The 16,870-nt window shown below is 37.1% G+C and overlaps 1 protein-coding gene across 3 annotated transcripts in view; it reads left to right on the plus strand.

Moving 5' to 3' along the window:
- Positions 1 to 16,609, plus strand: part of LOC126767763 (la-related protein 1) — a 48,522-nt gene extending 31,913 nt beyond the window's left edge. For all 3 annotated transcript variants that reach the window (XM_050485380.1, XM_050485381.1, XM_050485382.1), the window contains 5 exons: positions 5,845 to 6,145; positions 7,237 to 7,301; positions 7,400 to 8,424; positions 8,524 to 10,892; positions 11,118 to 16,609. In XM_050485380.1, the coding sequence (XP_050341337.1) occupies positions 5,845 to 6,145; positions 7,237 to 7,301; positions 7,400 to 8,424; positions 8,524 to 10,892; positions 11,118 to 11,962 (4,605 nt within the window). In that variant the 3' untranslated portion in view covers positions 11,963 to 16,609. The remainder of the gene's footprint in view (positions 1 to 5,844; positions 6,146 to 7,236; positions 7,302 to 7,399; positions 8,425 to 8,523; positions 10,893 to 11,117) is intronic.
- Positions 16,610 to 16,870: the final 261 nt, after the last annotated feature.

Consider the following 16,870-nt stretch of genomic DNA (forward strand, 5'->3'; position numbering starts at 1 on the left):
CATGAGTAATTAAGAGCTTTATGTCACTTTAGTACATATACAACAACAATAACAGTCAATAAACTAAAAAAATCAATAAATTCTGCGGCTTAGAATACTCAAGTGAGTTTGTCTATCTTATCGCCTCGAAAAAATTATAAATAATACAGTGACCTTGTTTACAATTGAACAAGTTTAGCAGAACATACACACATACATATGTATGTACATATGTATTGCTACTGAGAACAATATTCTAACTCGTATGCTAACTTCGAAGGAGGACTGGCCGCGTGGCACGTCTGCCATTCCTCGGCTTACATGCTTAAGTATGTACACACCTACTTTTGCATATACTTGTCTACCTCTAACTAATCTTATTAACTGTTTTGTAGATTTTATGCAACTAAATTTTAACATTTACGCCTTCTTAACTACTCATATATGCATATATTGTCGCCATTTGGCGTAAAGTTTAATGACCGACCTCGTTTGACCAGCTCCACTAAGTGCAATTACATACGAATATTACGTGGTCGCCGCTTGTAAATATTGGTTACGCAGCTTGTAAGCTTTTTCTTGCATTGCATTGCTACGGCTTCCGAAATGCACTTTCGAATTGCACTCTTACTCGGTTACGTGCCAACAACAGCAGCTACACGTGTCATGTTGCGCCTCCAGAAGGCGTACTCGAACTCGAACCTCGTGGCTTGTTCGGCTGATAAGCAGCTTCGAAGGACGCGTACTGGCATCGCTGCCAGCTTATCTTGTTTTCGTAATTGATTTATTTTTTGTTTTTTTTTGTAAACATTTAGGTCTTTAAGAGCTTATGGTCGTTTGGTGTGCGCGGTTTATTTTGCTCTATACTTTCGTGTAGCGTTTTATATAAAAGAGTGTTCTTCATTAGATGTATTTGCTTTAGATTTCCACCGTTTACCTTCACTCGTGCGCCAGTTTTTCACAGGCGCTGCCTGTGCGTTACACCCGACGCACTGCATCTCTCAAGGCGCACCGCTAGCTGGTGGTGTACGTGCCAACTCGCGCATACATCGTGTTTGTTTTTTGTTATTTATGTTGTGCTTGGTTGCTTCGTACGGTTTTACAACAATGTTTCCATGTTGTACCTTCTCATTATGTGTGTATCCGCTTTCCCCAGTCAGTCACCATTGTTGTTTTTTCGTCTTACTTGTTTTTGTCTCGCTTTTCTGTTTACAGCTGTTTGTTTTTGGCTTATATTTCGTTATGCGCGCGCGCCGGGTGGTTGCTCAATCACCAGATATGTATGGAGTCGCCAGCAACCACCAGGTCGTTCGACTCGAATTCAGGTATGAATAATGCGCATTGTTTTGAAATCTGTCGCTCCGAGTCTCCACACTTTTGCTCAGATTACTCATTTTATTGGTGAAGTAGCACAAACAATTCTTCAACTCCAACTCTACACGCTTTATACACATACAGTTCTCAACAAACATCAATTTTTCGAAGTGTTTTTCACTTATAACTTGTCTGATGACTTCATGCTGCGCCTAAATATAAGTGATTGCAGTAATTTGTTTTTGGACTGCACCAAATGCACTTAAATCATTCTGGAACTTTCGGAGATATTAATAGTATCTATAAATAATTTCGTTTAGTAATTTTCTCCAAGATTAGATTCCGTTAAAATAGCTTAGTTGGTGGTTGAAATATAGCATTTTTTTAGTTTTAGGTCCAAACTTTCAACCAGCTGTTTAATTTAATCTCCAACTAAATCCCCCAGTTTTTATTAAAAAAATGTTCAGTTTCTCTGGGACCAGCGCGCCGTTAATGTCAGTCTGATTGGATTCCAACGTGTGTACATTTGGTTTCCAATGAAGCATTACGTGGCTTGAACCAATTCAGTTTAAGCTATCAATTTAAAAGACAGCTTACGGCGCTTTCGGTCTGAGTTTAACTAGGAAATATTCTGTTCTTCTAGAGTGAAATTCTAGTGACAGAATTTTTTTAATAGAAATAGAAATACTGATCTTATTTTCCTACTGTGATCAAAAATAAATTCCAATCTCTTCCAACCTCTTCCAACCGCATGTGCCATGTTGTTGACGTTTTCTCAAATAATTTTATGGAATACTGCCGCTTTGACCATACCTTGTCGTTAAAAAATCCGCACACAAGACATATTTGAAATGAGAACGGGTCACATAGACCAAAATATCGTGGTAACGAGCAATTCCAGACCTAATTTGTACGGAAGCAGCGTAATCCGTCCAAAAAATTGAAAATATTTACTATATTGGACTAGATAGCTCGAAATATTAACGGTTTCCATCAGAGGTCGAACCAAATACGAAATTTTTAAGCTCCTGCTTAATCATCTTTACGATAATGGCAACCGGCGATGTTTTTGTGCTTATCGCAAAATGAGTAACAGTTGTAGAGTCTGATAAGAGAAATATCTAATCCCAAAACATCAAATAAAAGGTGTTGAACTTTAAAAAAACACAGCTTATTTACTTTTTCTGTTTGAATCATAATAATTGTTTATATTTTCTTCAAAATTTCTCTGAATTTGCTTAACCTATAAGTTCGGCGTCCTTGGCTTAACAAAATATCCATCAGGGGAAACTCATATAAGCCCAGTAGAGGGGATAGCCAAGTAAATATTTGTTTCATCAGGCAACTCGCAAATGTCCGCTTTCCCCGCCGCGCTCCACACTTGGCCTACGTGAGTTGTTCTTAATATTGGCACTCGTGTGAAACAAATAACTACATTGTGTACGGGCAGAGCAAAACAAAAATGCTACAAAAATATTTATCGCTCCAAGTGGAGCTGGCGTTATTGTAATTATTGTTGGTGTTATTGTGGCCCTGCACATGCACTGTCAGCATGCACCAGTCCAGCGGCAACAGCAATATGAAGTCAGGCAGGCAGCCAACTGTTTAGTCACCAAATAACTTACCTATATAAATACATATGTATGTATGTGTGTGTGCATTGTTTTGCTCTTTGTTGTTTTATTGCTGCCATCGCTGTTTTGTGCGGTTGCATGTTTGCTCTTCTGTACACGCTATCTCGGGCTATCGCTCGTCGCTCACGTAGACGCCGCTCGGTGAAGTCGATTTCAGCGATCGCGCGACTCGCCAACAAGTCAGAACTTCTTCAACCACTGAACAAGTCAGACGTCTCAGTAGAGCAAACCAAGAAATCTTAAATCTAAAAATATCTAAAAAGTGCAAAACTTTTTCCTTCAACAACCAAAGTGAACTTTGATTTCATTTGAAAGTGAGACACACATACAAACATAAAGCAGAAACTTTGTAACATCCTTGTGAGGATTCTGCAGTGAACTCATAAAAGTGCTCAAATCGCATAAACTGTTAAACTTATTGCAATCTAGCGCTACTCTAGTGATTAGATAGCTGTGTTTAAAGCAAACAACAAAAAAAAAAATAACACAAAGTGTTAGTTATTGCTTTATGCCATTGCTAACGAAAAGTGATAACAGATTGTGAACTGGAAACCCGAAAGCGCAATAAAAGCTTAAAATTATTATAACTGTACTGTTATTGAGGTGCTAAATTCCATATTAAAATAAAATATATTGTGAATATAAAATTTGAAGTGCTTCTGAAGAAAAACTGCGACTTTTGCATAAATCAATAGCGAGTCGGTAGCGGAAAGAAGCAGCGCAAAGCAAAATCATATAGAAGAGGTAAATTTCAATATGAATGCCGTGGAACCACCACGAATCTAGTGCGATATACAAAAACATACCGATGTGCGTACACTTACATATATATGCACAAAAAGCTTATGGGGATTACAAATATAGTAAAAAAGATTTCAGTTTTTATTGTAGATACTAAAAGCATATACCTAAGTGTTGTTTTTTGAATTTTATAAAATTAAAATATTTCCTAAAAAGTTCTGCTTTGCTGCTAAAAAAGTCGAAAATTTAAATTTTAATTAAATAATAAAATTTTAATTTTGCCTTTTTTCAATTTTTTTGAAAAGCTAAATAAACTCAAACATTTTAAACTGACTTATGCCATTTTTTCAATAGTTTAATAAAGTCAAAAAGTTTAAATCAACTTATGCCATTTTACAAAAATTTCACTGAAAATAATTCTTAATTAATTTCACTTAATACCATGCGTCTTTGTTATACTTATTTTTAGTTTTATGCACTGTGCTTTAACATGCTTTCCGCAATTGAAATTACGTCAATGCGGCAAATCGAAGCTCTTTCTTCGTGTCTTCCATACGCACCAACTTCGTTTGGCTGCGGCATCTATGTGCCCAATGTACGAGTACTTTTCCAGCAGAAAATTGTGTAAAATTCATATCGATAATTAATAAACACACAAGCATACACTACCAATATGCAAACATATAGTATATTTATGTGTTGTGGTACAGGCATTTTCTACACATATTGAGGTTATGTCAGCTGCCTACATACCGCAAATTGGGCGTTCGGCTCTCTTTTGTTGGTGGAACACAGCGTTTATGCGCATTATCTTGGAGCAGCGCCACAGCAGAGAGTTCCAATATACACAAATACACGTACTTTGTAGTTTGAAATGTAATGCTTTTGCGCTATGCTCCCGGTATTCTAGTGTGCTGGCGGTTGGGCGTAGGCAGAAATTGATGTTAAAGCATAGAGGGGGTACTCGATTGAGTTGGAAAAGCGTATTTTGAAAAATGTGCTTGCTCTGCAGATTGCACCTCTTGTGCCCGAGTGAAGAGTGTGTGTGAGCGAGACGCATATATGCCAAGTAAATTGAAAAATTAAAGTGACGATGTTCCAAAAGTCACGTAAACACATTTTTTACGAATCAATATGGATTTTAAGTTTTTTTTTTTAATTGTATGTTTAGCATATCATGTGATATTAGAGAAATTTGGCAGTTAATTGTCACTCAATTAAGCACAGTCGCAAAATTAAGGGGGGTAAGTGATCAAATTCAAGAAATTGGTTATGATGAACTTGAAAACTATAACTATAACTTTCAAATATAAATCAAATATGTAGAATTATGAATTTTGAATTTATACAATTAAATTCGTTAATAAATAAATAAAAATAATAAAAAAATCATATGATAATAATATAAATATAATAATAATAACAAAAAAATCTAAAACAATAATAAAAATAAATAAGTAAGAAAGTTTTAAAATCAAAAAATTTAAAAATGTAAAAAATAAAACAATCAAAAAAAAATCAAGCAAAAAAATAATAATAAAAAAAAAAATAAGCAAAAAAAAAAATATAAAAAAATCAAGCAAAAAAAAAATAATAAAAAAAGCAAAACAAAATCAATGAAAAAAATACCGGTACCCGTTTATGTAAGTTTGTTTGTTTTTGTAATGGAAACTACCATCAATATTCATAATTGAAGCCAATAAAAGCAGGCAACAATTGATGTCAATTAACCAAGTGTCCTCTTAGATAATACTTATGTAGGCCTTTCAATTGATTTGATACAAATTAATACTGACATGTACAAAATTAGACTTTCATTGGTTGATATTACGAAGAAAAGTATAAAATAATTAATAATTTTCCTTTATGGGAATTTTTTTCATTTTCGAAAATGTTTAATTTTTTTTTGTAACTTTTTCTTTCCCCCATAAATATTTACATTACTCAAGAGCTCCCTGTGCTACTACTACAACATAAATGCAAACGAAAAACCTGTCAACCGCTTTTCGACAATACTGGTTTGTCACATTTCTCCTACTTTTTTATTATTTTCATTTAATTAACATTTGAATATATACTTGATATAAAAACAAAATTGAAAATGTTGAAAAAGAATTTTGGCAAACGTAAAAATTTAACCTCGTTTTTATCAACGTATTTTTCCTGCTTCTTTCAGATATCAAAACAGTCTTCCAGCCCCAAAACAACCGGTTCGTCGCCATTAGAAAACAAGCGTGTTTTACAACCTAAACAACAGCAGCCGCAGCAAACGCAGCAACAACCCCAAAAAGTTGCCAACAATTCAGAAACTGCTCCGGCGCATACTAATCCAGTTGCTGATAGCAATAAAAGCAACAATCCAAGCACCGACAGCAGTAAAGCAGCAGCAGCCACTCAGCACGAGGTAAACGCAACAACAGCGTTAAGCTCAACAGCAGCAGCCCCGGCGGCAGCAGCACCAGCAGCAACAACTATTGGTGAGTGTGTGTAAGGTGCAGTTGTTATTGTTTTTTTTTTTGTTTGTTTTTGTACCAACTTGTTTTTGTCGATAAAAGTGTTGAGGTAGAAATGTGTTTTTTTGTTGGTGTGCTGATGGCTAGAATATAAAGCGAGTCCAACACGAAGCTGGTAGCGATGAGGAGTGGCGTGTTGTTTTTAACTTCTCCTTTTTTCAATTGCTTTACTCGTTTTTTCATTACACCTGTTCCAGCCACGTTTATATACACCTTATTTTATCGTGCTGCCAAAACAACATTTTTCTCTCTTTGTTTTTCCTTTCACAATTTTCGGCTTTGAATTGCGTTTCAATAAATTCGCACCGCTGTGCCAAACCTGCTTTGAAATTACCGACTTCTCGTTGGCATATCGTATTTACATACATATATAGATTCATATATATATTTTTTTGTATAATTTGTTGTTTTTTTAATATAATTTTTTAATACATAGTCATACATACATACATACATGTACAATATTTTGCCTATTCAAATTTAGTCCATTTGCTTTTTAGAAAATTGTTAATAAAAAAAATAATTTAAAAATTAATCACGTAGCGAATATGCGTATGGCGTAAACAAAATTTGTCGAAAATGTGAAGAAGAAGTATAAACAGCATATGGATTTTTTCATGTTAGAGAAAGATTTCCATATGTGAGGTTATGTATACTAAGCACATTGTTTTTATAAGTAGCTGAGCCCTATAAAATTGAGTTTTTTTGAACCCACTTTGATATCAAGCCACTATTGCAAGCGCACATTTGCTCTGATAATCCGAAAAATTCTCTAAAATTCCCTAAAAATATATCTCAGACACTGTTAGATGGATTGCGTAAAACTTGGCTATTGTTTATAATGAATAATTCTAAATACTTTCACCAGCACACATTTCCAAAAAGTAGGCCTTTCTAATTGAACCCAGAAGATATCAAACTCAATCTAACCTTCTAACCTCAAAATAATTGCGTCGACAACTCTTACATTTGTTTTTCTTTTTTATTATATCGACCTTTACTATAGTTGTAATTATTTAAAATAGTTATATCCACTTTCTTGTTGCCATTTTCAGTTGTACCCCCCACAGACGTAGCACCGACTGCGGTTGTGAATAAAGGCAAGAAAGTCAATCAAAAGGTAAGTCAAAAACATTATACTCTCTGCCACCTCCCATAACCACAAAAATTACAATCAATTAACAAACGCCAATTCCTTTCTCTTTTCAACTTATGCAGGCAAGTGATTTCACTAACGCCGGCGATTGGCCTATGCTAATAGGTGGCAAGCCCACAAATAACGAATCTAAACGTTCCACGAAACATAAGCAGCGTTCTGCAAACGCAACAAATAACAATAATAAAGAGGATAACGCTAGTACAGCGGCAGCAGCAACAGCACAAAGCAACGCTGATCAAGCAACAGCAACAACAAGCACTACTGCCACAGCAGGCGACAAAGCTGCGACAACAAGTCAAACGGCAAATGAGTCCAGTAAGTCTGGTACGCAATCAGGCAGCGGTGAAGGCAGCAGTGGATCTAGTGCCGCAAATGCCACAACAGCAGCAGCCAACACAAGCTCAGGATCAAATGGCATCAATAAGAAGATTCCCAAACACAAGTGGCGACCTCTGCAAATCGACCTTGCCAAATCCAGCCGCCCGAAACCGATTGGACGCCCCGCTAGACGTTTACCAAACACTACGTCTCGCTATCACCAGCAGCAACAGCAGTACCACAATCAAGAGCAACGCAGCAGCGGCGGTGATCACAACAATGTCGGAGGCGCAACAGAACAACAACAGCGCAGCGATTGGCGTCAACATGCACCGCCAAGTGCCGGCGGTGGTGAAACAGTACGCGGCGGTGAACGCCCAGCGCGGCCCACTTCCCGCCCTACTGAGCGCATTGATTCCTGGCGTAGCGGCAGCGGCACCGAGCGCAGTAGTGCCGTCGGTGGCGGCAGCGTCGCAGAACGCGACTACGAGCGGCCAGCGCGCACGCAACGGCGCTTCCGGACGTCCTATCGGGGTGGGCGGCAAGGGCGCGGTGGATTCACAAGACCGGGACCAGGTCGTACGTCAAATCGCATACCACGCCATCTGTTAACCAGTGGCGAATACGCAAGCTATTTGCCGGCGGATGCAGCCGGTGTCGAACAGTCCTCGTTTGTGCTCATGGGCACGCACTATTACGGCCCAGTGCCGGCGGCCTATATTGAAATGGACGCACAAGCGGTTAAGGAGGCGATCAAGAAACAAGTGTAAGTATTTCTCAAACCATATTAATTTTAGAAAATTAAAATAAAATGTATAAGAAAAAACTCCGATATTAATTAACTTCCTGAACGTTCTACTTGCAGTGAATACTACTTCAGTGAAGAGAATTTAACTGGCGATTTCTTTCTGCGTCGCAAAATGGACCCAGAAGGTTGTATTCCAGTCACATTGATTGCTTCTTTTCATCGCGTCTTAGCTCTGACTACCGACGTGGCATTGCTCATTAACGCCATCAAGGAGTCCGAGAAGCTGGAGTTTCTCGAAGGCTACAAAGTACGCACAAAGACAAATCCCACAATATGGCCTATTCGCGACGTGATCGAGACTACATTTAATCCAGCCGCACAGGTGGCTGTTTCAAATGCAGCAGTGAACACTGCAATTGGCCAAACACCAGAAAGTGTAAATAATGATATACAAAAGACTAACCAACCAGCGAATGCTACAGCCAGCGCTGGCAACGATAACAATGTTGCGCCCGGCAGTGGTGGCGATGGTGTTAACGTTGCGGCCACTCAAACTGTAGCTGATGACAATAAGAATGCGGCAAGTCCCATTGTGGCTGCCACGCCTACGGTAACGCCCATTGCTGGTGTGGCGTACCCCAGCGAAGTGCCCTTACCGCCCATACTTACCTCAGCTATGGCAACGAAACCATTGACTAGCATCCCGCCACCGCCAGTGCCACGCAACTCTCAAAATTTGGTCTCCTCGCTCTTGTTGCAGCAGGTGAAGCAAGTACCGACACCAGCTGTGAATGCAGAGAAGGCCATAAGCGCGCTCACACAAAAAGTGGCTGAAGTGGAGACTGGCAGTGGTGCTGTGGCTCAGTTGGCCGATCACTTGAGTGGTCTGGCCGAATGCGTGAAGATGCCAACAGTGCCTACACAACCGCAATTGACGTCGTCGACGCCACAGAAAGTGCAACAGAGTGTTGGTAAGAGGAGGGAGGAGCAAGGCAACACTGGAAATACAGCGGCGGTGGTTGCCGACGAGACGGCGGGCGATGCCGCTGAGGGCATGTGGAAAGAGGTAAAGAGACGCTCAAAATCAAATGCTTTAAAAGATACTAAATCTCCCAATCAACAACACTCCACACAATCGCTATCTACACAACAACAACAACTACAACAAAACATTAAAACATCCAACACAAATGCTACCTCTGAAACGAAATCATCATCGATCACGCCAAATAACAATAATAATGTAAACAAAATCGCTACAAAAACAAACACGGCAACAACCACATTGATCACTTCGAACGCCTCCTCCGCCACATCGAATGCCAAAAATGTAATTAACACGAACAACATTACGAATGCCACTACCACAACAACCATTATCAACAACAAAACAGCTTCTCCGCCCACCCCGCAATCAGCAGCAGCTTCAGTTGGCGCCACCACAAATGCCACTGAAAAGGAAGAATTAGATTTCCAATTCGACGAAGAACTTATGGATCCCATCCCAGCATCTGGACGTATAAATAATTTCACCGAAAATTTCTCCGACGACGACGAATCCGACTACGAATTTGCTGATCGCGACATTAATAAACTGCTGATTGTCTCACAAGTTCAACGTGCACCGAAACACGAAGGCTACGATCGCACTGCCGACTACCATTCACGCACGAAAATCACACAAGATCTCGAGAATGTCATAAACGATGGTTTGGCCAACTATGAGGAAGATCTCTGGACCACATCGAATGTGGGCACAGCTTATCGTACGGTAAATGTAATATCCCAAGAAGATTTTGAGAAAATGAGTGGTGGTCGCGGTCAACGCATCTACGCACAACAAGCACCGCCACCACCGCCGCCAGCTTATGAGGATGAGGATTCCACACTGAATAGTACACTCAATTCGACATTGAAATCACGTCGTGCACGTTTCTATGCCGCACCCAGTTCACATTCAATTGATCCGCGTACGCCACGTAAACGTAAGACCCGCCATTCATCGAATCCACCAGTGGAGGCGCACGTCGGTTGGTTGCTCGACTCGGTCGAGCATCGTCCACGTACCACTTCTATGGGTTCGTCGGCGGGCACTTCACCAACAACCTCATCCTATGGTTCATCTGTGCCACAATCTTTGCCGGTCTTCCAACATCCTTCGCACTCGTTGCTAAAGGAGAACAATTTTACACAACAAGCTTACCACAAATATCATTCACGCTGCCTGAAGGAGCGCCGTCGTCTAGGCTATGGCCAATCACAGGAGATGAACACACTGTATCGTTTCTGGTCATTCTTTTTGCGTGAAAATTTCAACAAAACAATGTACAATGAGTTCCGTTCTTTGGCGCTGGACGATGCCAGCCACGGCTTCCGCTATGGATTGGAGTGTCTGTTCCGTTTCTTTTCGTACGGTTTAGAGAAGAAATTCCGACCAAATGTCTATGAGGACTTCCAGGATGAGACAATCGCCGACTATGAAATTGGTGAGTAATGAGAGCGACGAAAATTTGCTATTGGCTTTTCTGGCTGACAGCGCCTTAGTTTAGTCAATTAGCTAATTGTTTCAATTAGTCAAGTTTAGCTATCTTAGTCGAATAGCTAATTGCCTCAATTAAGGCGGTGTTTGAAAAATCAATAGGCATATTAGTAGATTTAGTTAATTTTTTGCTTTTACAATACTAACTATGCTCACCCTTTGCGCCCTGCAGGTCAACTCTATGGTCTAGAGAAATTCTGGGCTTTCCTCAAATACTACAAAAATGCCGACAAACTTACGGTAAAGCCAAAATTGGCCGAGTACTTGAAAAAATTCAAAACTATCGAAGACTTCCGTGTCGTCGAGCCCGAAATCAATGAAATGCTGCAAGGTGTTGGCAGTCTCGGTCGCGGTCGCAACTTGAACCGGTTACGCAGCGTCTCCGAGAGTGATGGCACAACGGTAGTCGGCGTCGGTGGACGCAAGCCGAATACGACAATCAGCAATCGCAGCGACTATGTCGGCAATCGGCCACAATATCAGCAACAACACCAACAGCAGCAGCAACACAATAATCAACCGGCCGGCAATTATGCCAACTTCAGCAGCAACCGACGCCGCACCGGCTCCTTCGGCAGTGGTAATGTGCGTGTACGTAGCGGTTCGTTGGGCAATAAGCCGCAAGTGGTGACACGCAACAATAATTATCATCATCACCATTACGGCAGTTCACCGCACGAGCTGCGCCGTGGCGGCAGCAATTCCGGTTTGGCACCGCACAAACAGCAAAATCGCCAACAACAGCAGCAGCATCAGCAGCAACAACACCAACAACAGGCGCAAAAGCCTAAACAGCAGCAGCAGCAACAAGTACAAATAAAGGATTCCAATAATGCGCTGGGCGCAAACTCAACAGCGGCGAAAAAAGAACATCATCAGAACTATGCGGCGGCGGCAGCAGCAAAATCAAGTAATAAATCGATAGTCAACAACAATACAGCAACAAAAGTCACTGCGCCAGCCGCAACGGCAAGCGTGGCGGCGTCGGGCGTGAATGCAACATCAGCGGAGAAATAATTGTTTATTAGCATGATTTTCCTTGAATACAAAAACAAAAAACACACACACACACTTATTTGCTACTGTTAGTTTATCTTATTATAATTACTATATTTTTTTGCATAACGTATGTGTTTTCTGCTAGTTTTTGAGTATTTTCATGACTAAAAGCGACACACACATACAAAATTAGTATACAACACACATAACGGTGAACTAATATGCAGACAACGGAATAAATAATGCAAGTGAATGCAAAAAGTTCAATTGATAGCGAAATATCAAGTCAAATCAAATTATAACAATGAAAATTAGTAAACCCTTAGCAAGACGGTTGCGCAAAAATTGACATTTGCTCTCTGGCACTCTTAATAAATACAAATACCCGCAAGGTCAAGTTGAAGCGCAACGTGTAAATGATTGAAAATCATGTTAAAACATGTTACAAACACCTGAATTTTGTTTTTATTTTCTTTTTAACTTAATTTAAAAAAAATAAATTATGAAGATGCTCAAAATACTGCAAAACTTTATGAAAAACCCACACACACATACATTTATATACTATTACTACGATATTGTCATGCATGTTACTATTAATTGTAAATCTAATTTCATAGACGTTCAAAGCGTCGCTTTACGACTTTACATACATAGATATATCTACATATATAAAACAACCGAACATATAACGTTAAAGAAATATATTTGCTAAAGTGACTTTTGTATAAAAATGCGAAAAAAGCGCAAACACAAACAAATATGCATTGATATTTTCAAAAGGCAATCAAAGGGAAGGAGTTTGACACCACAATATATACATACATACAAACTTCCATAAGTGAATGGTTGGTTGAGTGTAGTGTGAGTGAGTAGGTTTAACTGTAACGGTTGTAATGAGCAGCTCCTTTTAGCTCAACAGATGTTCACCAAAACACAACGAATACGAAGCAAACGAGGTTTACACTCACATAAAAAAATATATAGCCAACATGAGACTGTTGCGCCAAGCCAATGGGGGGAAACTATTGAGCAATAATGCATTGTTGATGCATAACATTTAAGGTTTACTACTGCAAGCAGAGTTAGATACAAATTGCAAACAATTTCACATAAATATTTCTATTTGCTAAATATATATATGTACTATATTTACATATATAGTATGGATACACATACATATATTGTGCTGGACTACAACTTTTGGGTAAACACATTTTTTTAAAGTAAGAGTAGCGGCAAATCAAGAGCGTAGCGAGTAGCCGACACAGTGCAGCCAACTGCGTGCATGTGTGTGTGTACAGTGCCAACCAAACTAGCTAGCAGCAAAGGTAAATTAGTTAAAAGTTAAAGAAATACGCGTGGAAGACACACATGCTGCTGCACTGCGTTGCATAGCGGAAATTAATATACATTTTTTTTTAGAAAGGGAATCGCTTACATATGAAGTAGTAGGTCATTAGAAAACAATTCAGAGTGGAGAAGGCAAATAGCTAAGATATTGAAAAAAAAACGCATAATATGCAAAAATATTTATGCTAAGTAATTTGAAAAAAAAAAAAAAAAATTTAATTAAATGAAGTTATTTAAAAAATACAACTACAACTACAACAATTATGTGTTAGTCTAAAGCCACAACAAAAGTAAATTAATGCAATAAATGACAAAGGCAGACATAACAAATGTATACAAGCATTGCTAAGCCAATAAAATTTATATATTTATATTGTATAAGTATGTATTATATAGTGAGTGCGTTATGACGTTGACAACTGTTCGACAACAAACACTACTACTACTAACCACATATATAAATATGTATGCTTATATGTAAAGTACAGTTATATAGTATATATAGATTGATACTTGATATTTAAATGCAATGCGCAGTAAACGAAAACAATAACAACAATATATTTGTATGGTAAATTAAATATAAATTTATGAAATATTAAAATATTGTAAGCGTTAACACGCAATAATTATGTAAACGTTTGATTAAAGCTGCAACAAACAACTAAGTAAACCTAAAGCAAGACAGCTGTAGAGTCATAAGCATTTAAAAAGCAAGAAAACATTATAACAACAAAAAGTCGCAGAGCATAACATGCAACATGCGAAAAAAGTTTCAAACATCTTGCAACTGCAAAATGTTGCACTGTAGAATGTTGCAGCTCTAAAATGTTGTAACTGTAAAATGTTGCAGCTGTAAATTTTTTGCAACTGCAAAATGTTGCAACTGCATAATATTGCAACTTTAGAATGTTGCCTCTTTGAAGTGTTGCAGTTCCAAAGTTTTGCAACTTCCAAATGTTGCAGCTGTAAAATCTTTGGAACTGCAAAACGTTGCAACTGCATAATGTTGCAACTCCAAAATGTTGCAACTTCAAAATGTTGCAGTTCCAAAGTTTTGCAACTTCCAAATATTGCAGCTGTAAAATGTTTGCAACTGCAAAATGTTGCAACTGCATAATGTTGCAACTCCAAAATGTTGCAACTTCAAAATGTTGCAGTTCCAAAGTTTTGCAACTTCCAAATATTGCAGCTGTAAAATGTATGCAACTGCAAAATGTTGCAACTCCAAAATGTTGCAACTCCAAAATGTTGCAGTTTCAAAATGTTGTAATTATGTGTCATATAAAGCACCCAAAAAGCAGCAACAAATTTCCTAACCGTTAAAAAGAATGTAGAGCTCTTCTTCTTAAATATTGATATTGTGTGTAATACATAAGTTACCACTAACCAGTAAAGTAATGTTAATGTACTCATCAATGCAACAAATTGCAAAATTCCTTACGATTACGTTGTGAATTTTTTTTGACACATTCTTTTAATTTAAACTATGCCACTCAAGCAAAAATATTGCATACACATGTTGCCACATGCCACATAACATTTATATATACTTACATATATATTGACACAAACACCCACACTGCCGTCTACTACTACACAGTGTATGCCCCAACAATAGCATTTTCACACACATACACACACACCAAAATCACCAAATAGAAATTTATAAAAATAACAAAAACGTCATGTTGCAAATAACGCTGCATGCGCGAATTCCAAATGCACTGTGTTGCCGTAAGAAAATCCATACATTATTGCAATTAAATCAACTTCTGTATAACACTTGTTCTGCCGGCCATATAACGGTTGAGCGTCTGTTTTTTCTCGATTTGTTTTTTTTTTTCCTCAAATGATTTCATAATTAACTTTTTTTATTAATTAGTTGTGTAAGCGATTTCAAACTATATACATATATATGTTAATTAATGTTAAGTTTTCATTTGGTTTTTGATTACAACTTTGAATTAACGAATACATATAAATATAAAAAAAAATTAAGTAATTAAAAAATAAAAGTAAAAAAAAAATTATATAAATAAATAAAAATTTGAAAGCGTTTTGATGCGCTAAAAACTAAAAAAAAACTACTGAATTTAAATATTATTAACTATAAAATGCTGAAATAACTAAATGCAACTCTGCAACAAGCCGTTACATGTAGCCAAACAAAATTACGAATTAAACCATTAAATCAATGAACCGTCATGAGCTGAGAATATGTAGTTGTTTACACTAAACGATAACTAATTAATCAAGTAAAAAATATAATTTAAAAAGAAATAATTAATTTTTTATGTATGTTTAAGTGCAAAAACAAAACAAAAAAGCAGAAGTTAAACTAATGAAGCAAGTAACAAAAAGTTGAAGCACATACAACCATATAAAAAAATATAAATATATACTTATATAGAGACTTTTTACCAAAACGAATTAACTATGTAAACTAAAACTGAAACTGAGAAAATGCATAATTATTTGAAACAAAGAAGCAATCGTTTTTCGTTAAACCAAAAACAAATGAAAATGGCATAATTTATTATAGTTTGCAACAAACCAACAAATATTTGCAATACGTTTGTTTGTAATTAACGAAAAATCACTTTTTGTGTACATACATATATACAACAACAAGTTTAGCGCTGTAATTTGAATATTATCGTTTTTTTTTTATTATTTAAATACCTATACTTAAATTATAACAATTTTAATGCGTTTTTTAGAATAATTTTATTTTTCTTGGCTATAAATTTACATAAAAATATTTTTCTTCTTGTAAATAATTTTACGGTGCGTAGAAATGAAGTGAAAAAGATATTAACTATTATAGCTGCAATTTGTGTGCAAAAACACAAGAAAAATTAGCAAAAAAAAAAACAAATTCTAAAGTAAAATCTCAAAAAAATTCAGACCCACACAAAATTAACAGAATAACAAGATATACGAAATAATATGCGTGAATAACTAATAAATTTCTAAATAAAAAATATTACAAATTAAATAAAAAAACAGCCAGCCAACATTGTCGCACAGCGCGGTCTCGCTGTTGGTAGAGTTGTGGCGCCGCGCAGCACTTGTTGCCTCGGTCTTTTGGCTGCCCGCTGCCACGCCCACCCATACAGTTGGCTATATGTGCGCAGTTTGGCGATGCAAATTAATTATAGCATACATATACAAAGGAATCGCACATATTTGAGCACACCCAGCAGCAGGTACCGTTTGTTTTCCTATCAAAACTTAGCGAAAAAGAACGAAAAAGAAAAATTTATTAAACCAAAAAGTTGAAAACATAAATAAATGCAAAGCTAAAAACACACACATACTAACTAACAGTTAGATATTGTTGTAGCGTACATTAATATATAATATATTATGTATTTTGCTTCCTTAGTTACATACACACACATATATTTTTCTTTAAATGTTTAATACACACTTTTTATTCTTATTGCGTTTAAATGGAAACTTATATAACTTCTTATGTTGTACTATATTCATATATACATACATATATATATAGTAGATAAACATATATATATATTTTTTTTAATATTATTGTATGTAAGTTTACCT

This window comes from Bactrocera neohumeralis, chromosome 2, assembly GCF_024586455.1.
Source record: "Bactrocera neohumeralis isolate Rockhampton chromosome 2, APGP_CSIRO_Bneo_wtdbg2-racon-allhic-juicebox.fasta_v2, whole genome shotgun sequence".
NCBI lineage: Eukaryota > Metazoa > Arthropoda > Insecta > Diptera > Tephritidae > Bactrocera > Bactrocera neohumeralis.